This window comes from Vipera berus (genome assembly GCF_964194415.1).
Source record: "Vipera berus genome assembly, chromosome: Z".
Lineage (NCBI taxonomy): Eukaryota > Metazoa > Chordata > Lepidosauria > Squamata > Viperidae > Vipera > Vipera berus.
In genome coordinates this window covers 74,413,227-74,433,837 of record NC_138205.1, presented here as the reverse complement: position 1 = coordinate 74,433,837, position 20,611 = coordinate 74,413,227, and the positions used below count along the sequence as shown (strand labels likewise).

The 20,611-nt window shown below is 37.6% G+C and overlaps 2 protein-coding genes across 2 annotated transcripts in view; both read right to left on the bottom strand.

Moving 5' to 3' along the window:
* Nucleotides 1-3,047, bottom strand: part of KBTBD2 (kelch repeat and BTB domain containing 2) — a 34,922-nt gene extending 31,875 nt beyond the window's left edge. The window contains exon 1 of the mRNA XM_081344426.1: nt 2,979-3,047. The gene's annotated coding sequence lies outside the window, so the exon portion shown is untranslated. The remainder of the gene's footprint in view (nt 1-2,978) is intronic.
* Nucleotides 3,048-10,526: 7,479 nt separating this feature from the next.
* RP9 (RP9 pre-mRNA splicing factor) lies at nt 10,527-20,272 on the bottom strand. The gene is made up of 6 exons (XM_081345357.1): nt 20,014-20,272; nt 18,393-18,423; nt 16,884-17,013; nt 15,450-15,541; nt 13,432-13,493; nt 10,527-11,754 (listed from the first exon to the last, which is right to left on the bottom strand). Exons 1-6 carry the CDS (start codon nt 20,196-20,198, stop codon nt 11,568-11,570), a joined length of 687 nt encoding a protein of 228 aa, XP_081201483.1. The 5' UTR covers nt 20,199-20,272; the 3' UTR covers nt 10,527-11,567.
* Between the last annotated feature and the right edge of the window lie 339 nt (nt 20,273-20,611).

Here is a 20,611-nt window from a genome sequence, read left to right as displayed (position 1 = left end):
AATAAAAATATTGGTTCATTCTGAGGGCTATCACAAAATTGGGGGTGCTTGATTTAAAATGCTACTAATAGCAATGTTTTTTTTCTGTTCCAACAACTCAACTGGAGCTGCTTGCTTTAATATGCCACTAATAGCAATATTGTTTTATTCTGTTGTAACAACTAAATTGGAACTGCTTGCTTTCTAATTCTACTAATAAAAAGGTAGTTTTATAAGTAAATGGTGGGGCTTGCTTTAAAATTCCAGTATTAGAAATGTTGGTTTATTCTGCTGCACCAACTCAGTTGGGGCTGCTTGTTTTAAAATCATAGTAATAGAAATTTTGGTTCATTTTGTGCCATGAAATTGGGGATGCTTGCTTTAAAATGCCACTAATAGCAATGTTTTATTCTATTGCAGCAACTCAATTGGTAGTGCTTTCTTTAAAATCTCAGTAATAAAAATGTTTGTTTATTCTGTTGCAATAACTGAATTGGGGTGTGGTTGTTTAAAACTCCATTAATGGAATCATTATTTCATTCTGTTGCAACAATTACACCGGGGGTTGTTGTTCTTCTTCTTAGCTGCGAAGTCGTGTCCGACCCATCGCGACCCTATGGACAACGTTCCTCCAGGCCTTCCTGTCTTCTACCATCTTCTGGAGTCCATTTAAGCTCACGCCTACTGCTTCAGTGACTCCATCCAGCCATCTCATTCTTTGTCGTCCCGTTCTTCTCTTGCCCTCAATCTTTCCCAGCATTAGACTCTTCTCCAGTGAGTCCTTCCTTCTCATTAGGTGGCCAAAGTATTTGAGTTTCAGCTTCAGGATCTGGCCTTCTAAAGAGCAGTCAGGGTTGATCTCCTCTAGGACTGACCGGTTTGATCGCCTTGCAGTCCAAGGGACTCGCAGGAGTCTTCTCCAGCACCATAGCTCAAAGGCCTCAATTCTTTGGCGCTCAGCCTTCTTTATGGTCCAGCTTTCACTGCCATACATTGCAACTGGGAAGACCATAGCTTTGACTATACGCACTTTTATTGACAGGGTGATGTCTCTGCTTTTTAGTGTGTCTAGATTTGCCATGGCTTTCCTCCCCAGGAGCAAGCGTCTTTTAATTTCTTGGCTACAGTCCCCATCTGCAGTGATCTTGGAGCCCAGAAAAATAAAATCTGTCACTACCTCCATTTCTTCCCCATCTATTTGCCAGGAATTGAGAGGGCCGGATGCCATGATCTTGGTTTTCTTAATGTTAAGTTTCAAGGGGCTCATCTTCTAGAGTCATATCTTTTTGCCTTTTGGTACTGTCCATGGGGTTTTCATGGCAAAGATACTGGAGTGGTTTGCCATTTCCTTCTCCAGTGGATCACGTTTTGTCAGAACTCTCTGCTATGAACTTTCCGTCTTGGGTGGCCCTGCACGGCATAGCTCATAGCTTCATTGAATTACGCAAGCCCCTTCGCCAAGACAAGGCAGTAATCCACCAGGGGTACTAGCTTTAAAATCTAAGTATTAGAAATATTGGTTTATTCTGTTGCAGCAATGAAATTGGAGCTGCCTGTTTTAAAATTCCAGTAATAGAAATTTTGCTTCATTCTGTGGGCTGCCATTAAATTGGGGGTGCTTGCTTTAAAATGTCGTCAATAGCATTGTTGTTTTATTCTGTTGCAGCAACTAAATTGGGAGTGTTTGCTTTAAAATTGCAGTATTAGAAATGTTGGTTTATTCAGTGACTGAATGCAGGGTGCTTATTTAAAACTTCACTAATAGAAACACTGTTTTATTCTGTAACTTGGCAGAGCTAATTTAAAATCCCAGGCTGTACAACTTTGATAGGTAATATGACGACAATCAGTAGATATAATGTGGTTTGTCTGGTTTTGCAAGATCCTGATGGGGTAAGGTTCACCAAATATGTGGGACTACATAACTTTATGTAGCTGATAACTTCATAACCTCACATCTCCTTGTGGAATTTTCCCTTGCCAACACACAAGTTTTAGGGTTTCTTTAAACATTCCAAACTGTTCCTATTCTTTCTCCAAATGTAGAGGCAGATGATACTTGAACATTTTTGGACAAGGATCCTGAGACAGCAGCCTCAAGCAAATACCTACTAAAAAATGTGTGCAGTAGTGATATGTTTAAATTTATTTTTTCATTTTTATCAGGATATCTTCATAATGTCCTTATTCTTAGATAAGCTACACCATCAACTGTCTTGTCTAGCATTTATGCCTTTTAAATTTTATATTTGTTTTCTGTTTCAAGTTTAGAAAATGAATGCTCCTCCAGCCTCAGAAAGCAGACCTTATTCTACAAATCCAAGGCCTTTTTTTTATGCTCAGCCTACAGCACATCAGCCATTCCCTAATCCATGGCTTGTTGGACCTATGTACAATCCCTATGGCATGCCTGCATCTGGTAAGAGAATCTATACAGTACAATGTTTTGACATACAATGATAAACTTATGGGAAAAAAGGGGTTATTTGCCAAATCTGAACAGGAAACAAAAAAGTGAGAAATTTACTAGAAAAATCTGTCAATGTTTTCTCTATTTGGTCAAACAAAGAGCTGCAGTTGAACTGCTAATTTATTATCTCTGTTAGGGTTTCATCTACTCTTCTGGATCTTGGCAGTAGTGCTCTTAACTTTATAGGCTCTTTGACAAAAAAAGAATGTTCTAAAAAAAAGACTAAGAAAAATGCTTAGGGAAGGGCATAGCAAGTGTCAAAGATTTAAAGGCTAATGAGGCAGAAATGATACCAGCAAATTTTACCTATAATTTGTTCATGCTTTCAGTCAGAATCTGTTAAGCATTCTTTTCAGACATTGAAATTTGTCTCAAACCTTATTTTCTGTAATACCGGTACTAGCAAAATACATTACAGGGTAATCTGTCTGGAATGTTACTATTAATATTCAGGATCATACTTCTAATGTTTTGTAGTACATTTTATATTTTATATTACACTATAAAGAAGCACTCTCATCATCATTACCTTCATTGTAGCTCTGCTTAACAGCTTTATAACCTTTTAGCTTTCAGTGGATGAAACTTTCAGAGCATATAGCAACAAACAGGAAATTCCTCACTTTCCTAATTTCTGCTTGCTTGCTCCTAGGGCAAATAAATAGCTTTATTTAGCATAATTAACTTAAATACAATTTATTTCAACTGCATTTAATTAGCTTGTAAACTTTAGTTTGTTTAGCTATAAATTATTCCATTGACAACAATGAGTTCTGTTTCCAAATAAATGTAATTAGGCTCTGCTTGTTACTGCAATTAAGTGTCTCCTTCAAGTCAAACACAGCTTCTAGCAGCTTAAGTTGAGTTCTTTTGGCTCCATTTGCTTTTTAAACCTTTTTTAACCTTCCTAGTGTAGCCTATAGCTCTTTTATTTCATGGATACTTCCATACAGATACTAGTCAGATCTATCAAGGACAGAAAGCATAACAAATATAATTAATAGCAAAAGATATTGTCAGTCATAGTCTTCTGACTCCTGCTTATTCACTTCCAAAATTATACAAAACTGTTGACCTCCTTTATCTGTAAATTATAACTTTTTTCAGTAATAGTCACTGAGCTGCACTGAAATTTTGCATGTACTACTTCATGTTTTCACTTCATGCCTTGCTGAGCTAAATATAACTGTACCTGTGAGATTCTCGGTTATCTCTGAGTTTAGCTGTTTTCTTGCAGACATTTCAATACCCATCTAGGGAATATCATCGGTGCTAAAAGGGGGTGCGGTTTGCTCTTTGTTTAAATACAAGTGATTTGCCCCATCCAGGTTGGTGGGAAAGTTTTTGGTGGTTCCTTGATTAGGCTGTTTACTGTTAGCTCAAACACTTTTAGCACTTTTAGAATAGAATATCATCATTGTATATCTCACAATGAAATTAAGTGCTGTCCATAGTACACACTACACACAAGTAAAAACATACATTATATACACACATCCTTCACATTCTATTCACCACTGCGCTGCCCCTAATATTGCACTTCAATGTTGCACTGTACAATAGTATTTAATATGATTCCAGCTCTGGGATAAAAACTATTTTTCAGCCTATTTCTTTGTTTTTATTATCCTGCACCATCTGCCAGATGGTAATAGTTCAAAAAAAAAAAAAGAATGTCCTGGATAATATGAGTCTTTAAGAGTGTTTTGAGCTTTCCTAAGACAGCGGGAACTGTAAAGTTCTTCTGGGTGGGGGGAGGAGAGGGCAGCCAATAATCCTCTGGGCAATGGTAATGACTCTCTGGAGTGCTTTCCTATCTGCTGCTGTGCAGTTGGCAAACTCCACATAAATGCAATAGGTTAGAATGCTCTCTATGGAGCTATGGTAGAACGTCACCAGCAGTTTTAGCACTGATGATATTTGCTAGTTGAGTAATGAAATGTCTGGAAGAAAATAACAAAGAATATTGCAGTTCAGCTCTGAGCAACAAATATTCAGTTCTATTGGTACAACTATAATCTTGGACGCAAAAAAGTGTAAAATGAGGCATTTCCAAAGGCACAGAGCTATTAATTTGTTAGATATCCAAAAACAATGAGCTTAGAAAGAGTGGTTTATTTTGTTGCAGCAAATAAATTGGGGGTGCTTAATTAAAACTCCACTAATAGAATTATTGTTTTATTCTGTTGCAGTAACTTTATAGGATACCTAGGAAGATATAGAACAGCCTGTTGATGCTGCTAAATCACCAAAGATACATATATTTTACATTTTGAGGGGCTTGGCTGATTTTTTTTGGATTATTCTGATGGCATGTTTAGCCTTGCTGAAGATCTAAAATTAGAAGCCAATGATATAACTGTATTTTGGTTTTGTTCTTAGGTTTAAGAAGTAGCAATCCATATTTCCAATGTTACTCAGTTCCTGCCCAGGAATATCCTGGATATTTAGTTCCACAGCCTCCTATGCATATGAGAATTAGAAGACCTTATTTCAGTGGTCCTCCACCATCACCCATGGTGTATCAAGTCCCACGGTTCAGGCATGGTTTTCCCATGATGTGTCAACCACAAAACCCAGTGAAAAGAACAGAGGACAAAGAAACTCAAACTAATTTTGGAGAATCTGAAAGTGGAGCAAAAACACCTATGGAACAAGATACAGGAACAAAAAGCTGTGATGCTGGAAATACTGCTCATATCGCATCTGATACGCCTAAAGAAACTGAAAGTTTGTTAGAAAAAACAGATAAAACATCTTCTGCTGTGTCAGACAGGGAACTTGCCAAGAACTCTTCAGGTCTTGTACCATTTAGAACCCTTCCCCCCGCAGGCTATGCCATTGAGAAAGAGGAAGTTAGAATACAATATGCAAATGATGGTGCTCCTGCCATCCAGCTATGGAAGTCTTTCAAAGAAACAATCCCTCTCTATGAGATGGCACAGAAAAAAGTCCCAACAAATATCGTGCAAAGAGATATGCTTGCTCGTAGCTCCTGTGAAGGAGTTGCATATGGGCCTCGCGAACAAGGAGAATTGCTTCCATGTATTCCATTTTCAGAGGAGCAAAAGGTTCCTGAGGACATGCAGAAGAAACAGTCTCTATGTAAAGAAAATCAAGATTCAGAAAAACAAGGAGTTATAAACTACAGAGCAAAGGATCCAATGGAGGAAGCTGGAACTGTGCAACTGGCTGAACCAACTGGGCCTGACTACTCAGGCATAAGGCAGGATGTACTGATGGCCAAAATACCTCCTGGTTTTAAAAAATCAGGTGGTTCAAAAGCTCCACAAGAAGTTTCAAATCATATCCGACAACGGAAATTATATCCCTCTGGCATGGAGGTGACAAATGATGCGTATTTGCCTCAGAAGTTGAGTGAATGTAATGATGTGAGCAATGAAAACTGGAGTGCTTCAGAAAAAATCCAGTGGTGTGATGACTCTGAAAAATATCTTCCTTCTGAGAGCTGGTTGGCTTGTGTGGATAACATGGATCCAAACTATAACTATGAAAAATATCTTTTCCGAAGAAAGCGTCCAAATTTGCTCAGTATTACCTCTGATGATATGTCTTCTATTGAAGAAGGCTCATCAACTGAGAATTCTTCAGTGTCTGTCATAGTCCCAGACTATTTGCTTCCAAAGAGTTTATGTACTTTCAAGAAAAATGCTGATGGCTTGGGAATAGACCATATAAGAAGTGGAGGCACACTCAATGAAGATGAGGAAGTGATGGGGACTGAACAGGTCACTAGTGAGCAAAGTCAAAATCTGAAGAGTGATTCAAGAGTCAAGGTTAAAGAGAATCCTAGCCAAATCAAAAAGATGAGCGTTTTTCCAAGATGTTCCAGTGACAAGCATCTCTATTGTCTCCAAAAAATAACAAATTCATCTCCATCAGATGCTGATGACTCTGAAGAATATTGGGTGATGGAACCAGAGGAATATGAAGAAGAAACTGATGAGGAATACTTTGTTGAAGAAGATACACCATATGAAATCCTGAATTCAGACAAAAGTGGATTGGGCCAACAGACTACCCAGCAAGTATTTTGGAGAATCCCTAAAAATGCAGTGCCACCACATGTAATTAACTGGCCTGTGCAAGAAAAAATGTCTGGGTTGCCTACTAAACTGCAGAAGGAGCAAGATGAAGATCTCTGTGATGATTATAACATCTGCTTGATGAGACCTACAGCCCAACAGCTAGAATTACTTGAATACAGAAAAAATCCACAGAAATGCTCAGGTAAATAGAAAACTGAAACAGATGTCAATCTTTTTTTTCTTTTTGCAAAACTTCATTTTCTAATTTATAAGTCTTTATAAGTCAAACAGAGGAGAGAGAGGAAGATAGATTATTTTGGGGGATTTGCGGGCTTTTTTTGGAAATAAGCTGTATATCAAGAATTTTGTACATAGCTACTTGAATGCCTATCTCTCTGAAACGCTGCAGTTTATGTATTTCAAATTCTTTTTCTCCTCATATGTACCTTTTACTCTGAATTCTTGTACACAGTTAACAAACTTTTTTTAATGATAGAATATTGAGTGACTACAGTCTAAATGTTCCTTGATCAAGAGTTGAAAGTAGCATAGTCCATATTAGCATCCAGGCTGATCTATGTGTACACACATGTACATCTGAATATATTCATAGTCTGCAGTTAAATCAGTGGACATATTGGAATTCTATTAGGATTGTTGAGCCAATTTGCTTTACCAATTACTAACCAGATATGTAGCAAAGAACTGAACTTCTGCTTTATACATGTTGATCAGGATGGTTACAAGACGAAAATAGAAGGACTGGACCTGATGAATACTGGATGAAAAGTGGTGCTAGACCCAGATCTGCTAGCCTAAAACCTGGTGATCTCTCACCTACTGCTGCAAAAGAGAAAGGTATGATCTATTCTTTAAAATAAAAATGTACTGCATTCATCTATTTATTAACATGACTTCAACTAATTTTCTTTAACTCAGTGGCAATTGATTCCACATTTTAAAGCAAAGTGGCAATTTGTGCAAGCAAAAAAAAGTCAAGTTAATTTGAATGCTGAGGTATTATACATAAAAGCAAATTCAGTGCTGCTCAGATCAAACATGAATTTTGGATATCATGTACAACTCAATTGGGAGCCTCAGCCAGTCACAATTCTCTAGTTGCTCGTGCATATTCTGAGAAAATATCTGTTATCTTGTATGGTGAATTTGAAAAGCTATTCTTAAAGAATGAGGTGTGGTACAGATGTCTTTGCAAGCAAAGTAATTTAAAAATTGGAAATGATAGAAGGGATTAAATTTTAGGCGCAGAGTAAATAAAATGAATGAAAAAAATTATTTCATTTATAATAGATATCCTGGAAGTATTTCCTTTTGCTTCTGACGATATGTATATGGACTGTCCAAAGAAGAAAGGAGTGCATAAGCCTCCTCATAAACGCAGAGACACAAGGTGTGAAACCACTGAAGAATGGGAGAAACCTAAAACTACGTATTACAAGGGTAAGTGCACTATGTCAGCAAGTTATCTAGTAATAAAGAGATAAACTTTTAAATTCACTTTTCAAATCATTTCTATAAGAATACTCTGAGCAGTATATGGAAGTCCAATAATAGTCAGCTCATAGGAATTTTAGAACTAGTGCTACAAATGAAAATTGTGGGTTCACTGAATTGGAAAACCATAGTGGAATATTTTCTTGCATAGGATGTTTCTGCTCTTTGAAAGATGTGTATAATAAAAACATGGATCATAATCAGTAAAATGTCAATTGTATTGAGTATATAGTCAGTGAAATACATCTTTATGCAATACATACTCAGCCTTGCCGAGGAGAGAAAAGTTGTATAAAGGATGCAAACAACCTGCTAAGTCCAGCTGCAGTGCCAAGGGAGATTCCTGTTTGATCTAAACTGTTATCCTTAGACTAATTTCTTGAAAAATCTGACACACTCATACATTACTGAGCATCATGCCTGCTTACGTCCACTACCATGGACTGTTACACTACACAAACTATTAACAGCATTTGAGACTGAATACCTAAGTGGGCTTTTCCTAAGGTACGATAAGGATGTTTGTATCTTTGGCACACATTTTACTAGGTAGTTACACTGATTGCTTTGTGTTGCTGTGCACTGCTCTAGTATCTATAGTTAGTGCCTGTTCAGCTGTCATACAGAAAGATGTGTAAACAGACCTCTCAGACAAATCACACTGAAGGTTATAGGTCTGAATTCCCCACACTTTAAGAAAAATCTTAAAAGAATCTTAAGCTGGATCCCAATCTTTTCACTTCATGCCTCTAACTTATTTAAGTCCCATGATGTCCTAATTTTTAGCAGCTGGGTAGTATTTGAATGCTGCTCATATATGGCTTTTTCTTATATAGATTTGTTCATAAGTAATATAAACTTATTATGCTAGGCATATGCCATGTACATATTTTAAGTATTTGAAATGTTTTATCATCCTGTCTAGTTAAGATGTTCCTTCATAATGATTATACTGTACTGGTTTGTAGAAGCTTTAAAACTTGGCAAACAAATTTGCATATGGTTATTCTCAACTGCCCTGAATATTATCCATTTGCAAACTATTTTTTATGTTTTCCTTTTGTGCAGGGTGTGAAGCAAAGAAACCACCCTATAAAAGATAAAAGAAGACAATGATAATCAGCATTATGGAAGTGCAAATATTTGCTTGTATTGTTTAAAGGAATCGTAATTTTTTTTTGAAGCAAATCAGTTTAAGGATTCCTGAGTTCACACTGTAAAATGTCCAAAAAATGGATTTGGACACACACATTTCACACAATGTTAAGTAACACAGTGTTTAAATAAAGTTGAAGTTGCACTAATAGGATGTGTGAATAATTTCCAATGTAAAACTTATTCTCAAAGAATGGATAAAGCATCATCTGAGAAATATGAAACAAAGGTCAGTAGGAATCACAATTTAGTTTAAAAAGCATTAACTTTAAATAGTATCATGTTTTAAGAAACAATGCTCCCTACTTCCTTCTGCAGTGATACCTGAAAGGACACCAAGATATTTTTTTTGTAAATAAGAGAAACTATACTCTATCTAAATAAAGCTCACATCATGGTTGCATAAACCAAGGTTTAAAGAAATATTCAGACCCTGTAGATTTTGAATGTAGTCTCAGAATTTAAGTTGCCTTTAAATTGTAATTTTAAACATGGCAGCATGGAAAATTTCATAGGAGGAAATTTCATAAAATATATTTAACTTTAATTGGATGCAGTTTAGTATTTGGTCAGAGTACATTCTAGTAGAATTCTAGTTCCCACACTAAAAGAAGTTATGCTATAGTGTCTTCTTAGAATAACTAAGGCTATATTATGAACATATCAATGTATTTTCTTAAATGGAACTGAACATTTTTCATGCTTAAAAGGGCACAGTCTTCATTATTCTGGGTCAGCAACTGACAATAGAATATGAAGCCTTGAATTGGATTCATTCTTTTTCTACATCTCCATTCTCAGGATGATTCTAGCAAGCTGTTTGTGGAACATACTGCAGAATAAACAGATTAAAATGGAGGTGTTGGGCTGAGTTTATGTGCATGATAATGACTCCAGTTATCCAGCTAATCCTTAGTATTACAAACTGTTATTGGAAACAATGGCTCAAATTGCTTTTAACTCCCTAGCAATCCTTTGCTTTCAAAGATAAATTAAGCTTTCAGTCCTTGATAAATGGGAAGAGATGAAGGAATGAACAGGTGTAGATGAAGCCAGGTATTTTTCACCCAGTCATCTAAAGCAGGGATGTCAAACTGGCAACGTCACGTGACGTGTTGCAATGTATCGCAACTTTTTTGCCATTGCCGGCAATGGGGTGGGCGAGGTTTTGCTATGATGCATCTGGCCCGTGGGCCGGCAGTTTGATACCCCTGATCTAAAGGAACAAGCATGCTACAGTTTTGATGACAAAGTGCTGATGCAACAAAAATGTTTCTCTTTGCTCTACATCACAGCTGTCTAGGATTTTGATCCAAAACTTTAGTTCTTTTATTGCTTTTTAATTAAATAAAAAGTAATACAGATGAATAAACAGTTATTTTATTGGGCAGAACAGATATGCCACAATTAATACACCTATGCTTCCATTATTGTTTTTCTGTCTAAAAAAGTCAAACTTAGAGTGCCATAATAGAATGTAATCAATTTTTAACCATTTCCTGAATTTTATCCACCATCAAAAAGCAACACAACATGCATGGTTACTTGACTAAAAACATTTTTAATTTTTCAAGCACTTTTCTAGGAATTGGTAAGGAAATGGACATTTAAAAATAAGTTTTATTTAAGTGTGCTTTATTATCAGTAAAACGATCTTCAAAATGTGCGATCTAAAGATTGTTTTACAATTCCTCCGATTCTATTTCTAATCTTATAGAATTCTGTGGAGCCATTCCTATTATGTCAGATGCAGCTGGAGGATGGGTGATAAATTATGCAGCTTAACAATAAAGTACATCTGAAAATAAGTTATAAAATATATTCTTGTATTGTGGTAGATGATAGTTGTATTGTGCTTCATCCCTTTGTAGAAAGCCACTTTTTAGAGCAAAGTTCAGATGGAGGCAGTTAAGGGTGAAGCCCATACCAAGCCCCTTTGTAATTCATTTGCCTCTGCATATTGTCCAATAGGCTTCTTTTAGTAAAGGCTGGGACATCTGCCATACTTTACCACTTTAGTGATATGCTACTAAAGGAATTCTTTTGGCTAAATGTTACCAAGCTTTGATGAAAAGATATTTGTGTAATCTTGGGAGTTATTTTTAGAACTTTCCTATTAGTAGTTTTCCCTTTTCTACACTGATTGTTAAAGTCTTAGTAGGCTAAAAAAAGGGCGGAGGGACCTTTTACAAAAATAGTTACAAAGAAGTATCTGTGCATGCATTCATGTCGGTGTGTACACAGAAGCAGGGTTTTTTTAGAAGCATCTCCCACAGATACAAAATAACCTTTCTTGGGTTTTTTTGTTATTTTCCAACACAAGAAAGGTAGAGCATGCAGAAATAAAGGAATGTTCTTTGGATCTTTTACATCTTATTGACACAAAGGCAACCATCTCCTCAATCTGATTCAGACTTCTTGCTTGATTTAGAAGACCGGTGTTTTCTCTTTTTCTTTTTTTTCTTCTTTTCTTTTTTCTTTTTCTTCTTCTTGTGCTTCAGCTGATTCCCTGAGGGACTGGAACTGTCACTGCTGCTGTCTTCATCTGATGTGGAGTCTTCCAGCAACCGTTTTAATTGTTCTATCCTAAGTGCATAAAAAGACAATGTCAAATGATATTTGCTTGGGCAGGTTTCATTTCACTTGGATATCACATTAAAACAAAAACTTAGGAACTATTACATCAGAAGTAAATGGGGTTCTTTATGATTAAGAAGTCAGTTTTTTTTTCTCTGCAGAAAACATGTGAAATGAAGTACCGTATTTTTCGGACCATAAGACGCACCTGACCATAAGAAGCACCTAGTTTTTAGAGCAGGAAAACAAGGAAAAAAATATTCTGAACCAAATAGTATCAGTATACTAAAACAGGGCTTTTCAACCTTTTCATCCATTGTACCACTTTTAGGACAAGGCAATGTCCGAGTACCACCAGTCGCCCCGCAAGGTGTCAAAAACTTGACACCCCCCCAAAAAAAAAGGAAAAAAAATGATAAAGTACAGGTAGTCCTCGACTTACGATTTACTTAGTGACTGTTCAAAGTTACGACGGCACTGAAAAAAGTGACATGACCATTTTTCATACTTATGACCATTGCAGCATCCCCAGGGTCATGTGATTTACATTCGGATGCTTGGCAATCGATTCATATTTATGATGGTCACATTGTTCCAGGGTCATGTGATCGCCTTTTGCAACCTTCTGACAAGCAAAGTTAGTGGGGAAACCAGATTCACTTAACAATCATGTTACTAATTTAATTTCTCTCTCTCCTTCTCTTTCTCTCCCTCTCTCCCCCTCCCTCTTTCTTTCTCTCTCCCTTTCTCTCCATCTCCTTCTTTATTTTTCTCTTTCCCTCTATTTCTCCCTCTTTCTCTCCCTCTATTTCTCTCCCTTTCTTTCTTTCTTTCTTTCTCTCTCCCTCTTTCTCTCTATTTTTCTCTTTCCCTCTCTCCCTCTCCCTCTATTTCTCTCCCTTTCTCCTTCTCTCTCTCCCTCTTTCTCCTCTCTCTCTTTCTCTCCCTATTTCTTTTTCCTTCTCTCTCTCCCTATCTTTCTCTCTCTCTATTTCTCTCTCCCTCCCTCTCCCATTGTTCCTTCCTTCCTTCCTTCCTTCCTTCCTTCCTTCCTTCCTTCCTTCCTTCCTTCCTTCTCTCCCTCTTTGTCCTTCCCTCTCTGTGTTAGAGCAGTACCCACGGAGGCAGCCCTGCAGCCCGGCTTTCTCTTGCAGAAAGCAAGCTGAAACGGAGCGAGGGAGATTGCCAGGAACGCGATCTCGCGCGGTTTCAGTTTCCCTTGCTACAAGAGAAAGCGGGCTGAAACAGACGAGGGAGATTGCAGCAGTGCGAGATCACGTTCCTGGCAATCTCCCTCGCTCCATTTCAGCCTGCTTTCTCTTGTAGCAAGGGAAGCTGAAACCAAGCGAGGGAGATTGCAGGAGTGTGAGATCGGCGTTTCTCAGCACGTGCCGATTTGTGCTCCTGGCAATCTCCCTTGCTTTCCACTTGTGGAGGTTGGAGCTGGCCATACGAATCACCTTCGGACCATAAGACGCACCCTCGTTTTCCCCCTCACAGATGGCTGGTAATTTTCTTGATTCATATCTCACAGGGCATTCTCACTCTGGCAAGTCACCATCTCTCAACTTCAAACTTGAGGATTATATTACTCAGCTTTCTTATAATGGTCAAAAAATATTTGGAAATTTGTGAAGTATCACTATCATCATTTTCATCATAATTGTTTAAAAGAGCTAAACTTACCTCATATCTTTTTCATAGCGTTTATTTTCTCTTATTATATCATACATGGGGTCTTCATGTGCCTTAGAGAGGAAAGAAAGCTTCATGTCCAACCAAATAATTTCTTACAACTTTTTAAATTTTCAACATGATGCCCTCCAGATGGAGTTGGATTGAAATTCCCTTGAAAATCCTGGGATTTGTAATCCAAATATATCTGAAGGGCTTAGAAGGTCTGTACAATAAAATCAATGGCATTTCCTACACAGGAGTGGCAACCTTTTTCCTGATGAAGATTGTCACTTGAATCCCATGTAGGGTGCTGTGGATGGGATACAAACATAACAAGTGTTAACAAAGATGAGGAAACATTAAAACTTCTAACCCTACTGACCCAAATTGTGATGGCAAACCACATTACCAAATGATGTTGGAAAGAGTCACTGGCAACTTTTGCAGAAGTTCTGGAGTTCTCAAAATAGCATGGTATAGATTGCTAGTCAAGGCTGCCTATCACGTCCTCCCCATCAGTCTATGGACACAAGCAAAACAATTTTGTCAGCCTATTTTGGAGAGTGGTCCCATGCAGTGATTGTTTTATCTCTACACTCTTTTGCTTCATACAGGTTGTTAGGGACAGATTATATGGATATCTTAGGTTTAAAATATAACTTATGAATCAGCTTAATAGCTCCCAGTCAAAGGTAAAAATTTTCTGTTTGATAAAATTCAAATCCTGTCTCCTTTATATGCGTTAATATTTTATTAAACCTTTTTCCTATTATACAATTGCACCTATTCTTCTTTGAACTCCTGTTCTGGAGTCAGATCTCAGACCGTCTAAGATCTTAGACCGTCTTTTGGACTACCAAAAGAAAACCAAATGTATCATTTTCAGCATTATTCCTAATTTTTTAAACTATAAATACCAAAACTGAAATGTAAGGATGTAAAAGAGTGAAATTCAAAGCAATGTTAACAGCTGCAATATTTTTATGATTAATTAGTCAAATGTTTACTTGCATTTTCTAGTTTGCAGTTAGCTCAAAATGACTGGATACAGAATTTATATCTCTTAATGTGTACATCAATTCTAAATGCATAAATAGCCTAACACTTTATAAATAGATACTTATCTAATCACTTGCGTTTAATATGGTTTCCCATCTCGGTTTCTAGGTATGGAATCTGTATAAAATGCAGTGGATTTATTTGCATAGGCTTATTTGAAGATGAACATTGAAATAAATAGTACATAAGTAATAGGACCGCGTTTGCTTTGAAAGTAATTCAAAGTGCTTCAGGAATTACAGAAGCATTACACTTCTTTGAAATTCAATTAAACAGCCCAACAATGTTTTGCAACTTTGCTGCTCTACATGAGGTTTGAAGCCCTTCTTTTGAATTTGTTTTAAAGCATATCCAGTCCTAATAAAATATCTTCATTTTCCCTTTTGTGGATTTTGATGCAAGGCATACAGTATTCCTAAATGCTGGTTGGCGAAAGAAAGTGGAGGAGAATAATAGCATAATCCAGTGGTTCTGAAACTTTTTTTTTGCCACAGACCCCCTTTTGTGGCCATGGACCGTCAAGATTTAACTCAAGATTTAAATCATAACATTTCTTCAGGGCTTCACAGTTCCCTAGGGATCCATGGACCACAGGTTGAGAACCACTGGCAAATGCAATCATTGTAGTTAGAGGGCATATTATCAATAATGTTTCTGCCCAAGAAAGCTACCTATATGTTTAGTATTTGTTTCCCAATGCAACATGTCTTGGAATGATCCTGAAGATGTAGTGGTTGGCTAAGGCAAACTGGCAAGAGAAAGGAAATTAACTCCAACTTATTCTCTGCTGACACTGTCTCTGTTTTATTGCTAGGAAAGTGCCCCATGGAAGATTAATATTAGCATATCATATTTTACAGAATTATGTTAACGTTATCTACAATTAACGGAAAAATCAGAAGCGTTAATTTAACATTTTTCTCATGTGATCATTTAGAGTAAATTATAGCACAATTTACACTACTTACCACTCTGAATTGTTCTAATTTTTGGTTGCCTTTGATGAAGAAAGGACATTCTTTATCTCCTGTTCGGTGTCCGTATCGTTTACATCTCCAGCCTTGAGAGAGAAAGAGATTAACACTGAAAAATTATATTCTACCCAGAACATTTTTTACAAAAGTGCGCACACACACACACACAACACTGTAAAATCAAAACCAATTATTTATTTATCCTCATGCTTTCTGAAGGCAAGATATGGAAAGTCTGCAGAACTTAGTTCACATTTGTATCTTTACACCAGTCCTCCTCATGACTGATTTGTTTTGATTAGGTTCCCAGTTCTAGAGATATGCGACCAAAATGATTCAGGAGGTAAAGAAACTGGGTCTTCTTACCTTAAAGTTGAGGTAACTAATAGACAACACAATTGAAAAATACAAATTAATGTGTGGCATGGAAAATATGGAGATATTTCTAGCAATGTTAGAAGTCATCCACAAAAATTAATTTCTATGGATCCCTGTACTGGTAAGTTTGTAAAAATATTAACTTTTTCCATAATGTACAATTATTCAATAACATTGTGGAATATGTTACAATCAGAGCTCCTGGCTGCTACCAAGGACTGCTTTCAAAGGTGATTAAACAAATTTCCTGGATATACTGTATCTCATTGGCCTTTGGTCTAAGCTCTTATGGGAAAAAATATGTTCCAGTCTCTGAGCTGTCAGATTTCCTTAACACTAAAAACTAACAGCATTTTTTTCTGTTTAAAAAAAACTTCAGGTAAAGTAGCTGAATTAAGACCCCACAAAAAATTTTAATTATTCTTTTTGGTGATAGCACTAGGCACATTCCTTGCATTCAAATAGGATTGAATATTCATAGCACAATCCTACACATCTATTTAAAAATAAGCATGCAGTATAGGAAACAGTAACCAACAGCTTCTGAGGATACTTCTTTGGTGGGTTTTTTTTTTCTTCAACTCTCCTACCTTTCTTGACTACAAATCAATTGATTATAAACATGCCATGCTGCATCCTCACAGATTTTCCAGCTCTCAACCTTATCCATCTGCTTGCACCAACTGAGTGCACATTCTGAGCATTTATACTGTTTCTAAGTCAGTTCTTCTGGTTTGGCAGTAAACATTCCTTTGCCCTTTAGTCTCTCCTTTCCCTAAATGCTATGAATATTTTAAGTTATTCTATTCATGAAAGCACTGATAAAAGACATATTAGAAATGAAGTTAATAATAAGAATTAAATCTGCAATATTTTTGAAACAGACAGTATAAAAATATTTATCATAAAGCAAAAAGCATTTATAAGTTAATTATCTTCATTGGGGAAAAATGATAATTGCTAAAGAAAAGATTTTCTTTCTTATTCTCACCAACTAACCCTATTGTTGGATTTATTACAGAATCTCCAAAATCTAGATGCTCCACTTACATTGCATAACCTTGACCTCTTTTCCTAAAGGCATCCATAATCCTTTGGTTGGAGCATGTGCTAAAAATTCTCGTGCATTTTCATTGCCAGGTACATCAGGAATGCAGTCTTCTGGTTTAGTCTCATTTTCCTGCAAAAGAAGGAAAACCACTAAAGCTATAAAGATAAATAAGTGGGCAAGATTTTTTCTATAGACATAGAGTAGTATTTTGCAATCATGGGCTCATACTTCCTTGAAGCTGACTCAGCAATAACTAGGGATTGTTAACGCAACTTGGGAGTCCTCCTGGATTCACGGCTCAGTTTGGAAGATCATATAGGAGCCGTGACCAGGGGGGCTTTTGCCCAGATTCGCCTGGTGCGCCAGTTGCGTCCCTATCTGGACCGAGATGCTCTACGTACAGTCACTCATGCGCTCGTGACCTCCCGGTTAGACTACTGCAATGCCCTCTGCATGGGGCTGTCCTTGAGGACCACCCAAAGGCTTCAACTGGTGCAGAATTCAGCCGCGCGAGTTTTGATGGGAGCTTCCCGATACTCCCGTGTAACACCTCTTCTCCGTGAGCTGCATTGGCTTCCGGTTGCCCTCCGGGTGAGATTCAAGGTGCTGGTAATGACCTATAAAGCCCTAAATGGCTTGGGTCCGGACTATCTAAGGGAACACCTGCTGCCGGCATCATCTTCCCATCGTCCTGTGCGCCCCCACAGGGAGGGCCTTCTCAGGGTACCGCCGGTTAATGAATGCCGGCGGGTTATTCCCAGGGGAAGGGCGTTCTCTGTGGGTGCGCCTGCCCTATGGAACCAACTACCCACAGAACTTAGGACTGCCCCCGATCTTCGCTCATTTCGCCAGGACCTGAAAACTTGGCTCTTCGATCTGTTTGGTCCAGACTGTGGGGTTGTTAATTTAACTGGGTTTTAGATTTACTCTTGGGGCTTGAATTTAATTTAATTGTTTTATTTGTTTTTAATTTTTTGTATTCATGGTTTTAACTGCCCTGTAAACAGCCCTGAGTCCTACGGGAATAGGGCGGTATACAAATCCAATAAAATAAATAAATAAATAAACACAGGATTGCTGGAAAGTAGAAGATGAAGCACATTGCACCAGCAACAATTCAGAGTATTGTAAGTTTTCTGCAACCTACTTGCAACAAGATACTGATTATTATTAGTCCCTTCCTGAATGGACATGCATACTGTATGTCATTAATTGTATGTGTCTGAACCTGAAGCTTTCCAGACAGCTGAACCTACTCTTCTGCCGTATACAATCAAATGTGACATTCTACATTGAAATGGTTGCCCAGTGATGTCTTAAATGAAACCTGATGGATGCATTTTACTTCAAACTCAAATGCAAAAGTAAGCACTTACAGTTCTGTAGACAAAAATGGATCTCAGGGCATAAACAATCACATAGATTATTTAGTGATAATTTGAAGAACGTTTACATTATATCTGTTATATTTTCTTTAAAAAGGTATTATTTATAGCCCTCTCACCTACCTTAATTAGCCCTGGAGGAAGTTTCTCATAGCTGAAAAATAGATTGAAAATATATCTTTAATAATTTTTCTTTTTTAAAAAAACTAAGCAATGATGACTTTTTAGTTGCCACAAAAAATAGAAGGATACTTTCTTTAAAAGTGTTTTTCATTTGCCTTACTTGGCAAATGATATGAACAATTTCGGAAAACTGAAGAAGGTGTCATTGTAATGAAACAAACAAATGAGCAGTTTCAAACATGTAAAGAGTTCTCTCCAAGCTGTTCACTATAACAGATTCCAGTCTTTATTTACCATCAACAATCTGTCAGAAACATATTAGTTTTTTTCTTGGAATGTAGCTGCCTTCAAGAGAAGAAAAGCTTTCTTTCCACTAGCACAAATGACAAAGTAACAAATTGTTTATTGCCCACATTACACCAACTTAATTTATTATTTCCAATATGGGATTTGAAAGGCTTGCCAGAATTTCCTGGGTGAATGAGTACTATAACTTAATAAGATAAATTTAAAACAAAAGTAGAATGGCCGAATGCATCAAATAGCTAATATGAAATGATTTGCACACATCTCAAATCAGAACTAACTGGCACATAGCACTTCTACCACAAAATTGATTTTTTATAATAGGACAATAAAATGAGACCAACAGTGAGTGTTCTTGTTATAGAACACTGTAATCTATGAGTAAGAAACAAATACAATAAAATAACGTAAGTGTGCATAGTATGAAAACACTGGATAGCAGGGCATTTTTTCTCAAAACTCTAAAATCTGTAGTCATTGTCTAATGAACTGAATGGCAGGGACAAGATTTATCTCACATAGCATAGAATTAAGAAATAAAATTCCTTAGCACAAGGTCAGTGACTGTTGCCAGTATGGATACCTTTATGAAAGATCTAGACAAATGAACAGAGTTTTAAAATGGACAGTAATAATTTAGCACAATTCTTGGTTTGAAGACTCTTTCAAGTAGCTACCAGAGTAGTACTATATGGATACCATTGATTCATAGTCAGAATGTGAATGATTATGGTATTTTTCGGGGTGGGGTGTCTTCAAGACTTTTTAGATTCTTTGTAGATCTGGATGATTCACTTTTGCTTATCTGAATAATCCAGTATTAGCTTCTTTTCCTGTGCTGTTCTATGTCTGCAACTCGGCTAGTTAACTTGAGGTGGGCACTAAGAAGTTAATGGGCTGTTAATTCGGGGGGGGGATGGTCATCGGAGTTTCATGCTTTTTCTTAAGAAATTGAGAGCAAACCCCACTCCTTACTGATGTTGTTACCTAGTTTGGGTAATGAAAAGTCTGCAAGAAAACAAAGCTCAGAGAGCACCAAGGACCCCTCTTAAGAAAGTGCCACACAGATGGACAACCTTGATTAGGAGGTAAGTGAAACCCAGCGATGTGGGTTCAGTGGAAAGGACAGAATTTGTCTCTCAGCCTATGGTGGTCTCCTCAAAACCACAACCCAACTGTAGTTGTGCACTGGATTAGGAAAGGTACCATGGTTACCTTACAGGCTTGTGTGTTGCTAACGGTCATAGGAGAGCTCGGGGGTGGGGGAGAAGAGGAAATAAACAAGTCAAGGGACCGGCGAAGAGGCTCTGCTTACAAGGATTCCAGATGTTGGATCTGTTGGATTTGCTGCACCATCCGCTTATTTCTCTTTTGCTCCTTCCGATCTTGCCCTTTATGGTTTGTCTGGGAGCTGCAGCTGGGCAACAATTCGGTGTGGCTCCGATGTTTCCGGAGGCTGCTGCCTGCCCCTGCCTCTTCCTGCCTGCCTCCTTGGGACATGGCCGCTCTGACGGTGCCAGAACCGAGGCAAGCGATCGGGCCCCCAAATGGGGCTTGGCCGCCGCTCGACCGGCACCTCCTTTCACTTCCAGGTCGAAGTGGAAACAGGCACTTCCTTCAGCTAGCAGGGCTACCTCTCTCTCGAGGCAGCGCCCTCTTCTCTTCTTGTTCCAGCCTCTCGGCCGAGGGATCGCAAAAACTTTGGGCCGAAGGGAAGGGGAAGCTGGAGTATTTACAGTATTGCTTTGCAGCTGTAACCGGGAATCAAAAAGCCTTTTTGGGAGGAAGCGTTTTCAGCTGAAGCTGCTTTAATTCTTAATTCTTTAATTGAAACACCAGCAATACAATCAGCAATGAAATATCTGATCTAGATATACTTCCTTCAATTTTTACAGTGAAAATTTATTTATTTA

Excerpts from the sequence above, each read along its gene's own strand:
- RP9 (XM_081345357.1), bottom strand. The coding sequence starts at position 20,198 with ATGTCCCAAGGAGGCAGGCAGGAAGAGGCAGGGGCAGGCAGCAGCCTC. Across the intron at positions 13,494-15,449 it reads AATTAGAACAATTCAGAGTG|GCACATGAAGACCCCATGTA; the intron begins GTAAGTAGTGTA and ends TTCCTCTCTAAG. Across the intron at positions 11,755-13,431 it reads CGCTATGAAAAAGATATGAG|GATAGAACAATTAAAACGGT; the intron begins GTAAGTTTAGCT and ends TTATGCACTTAG.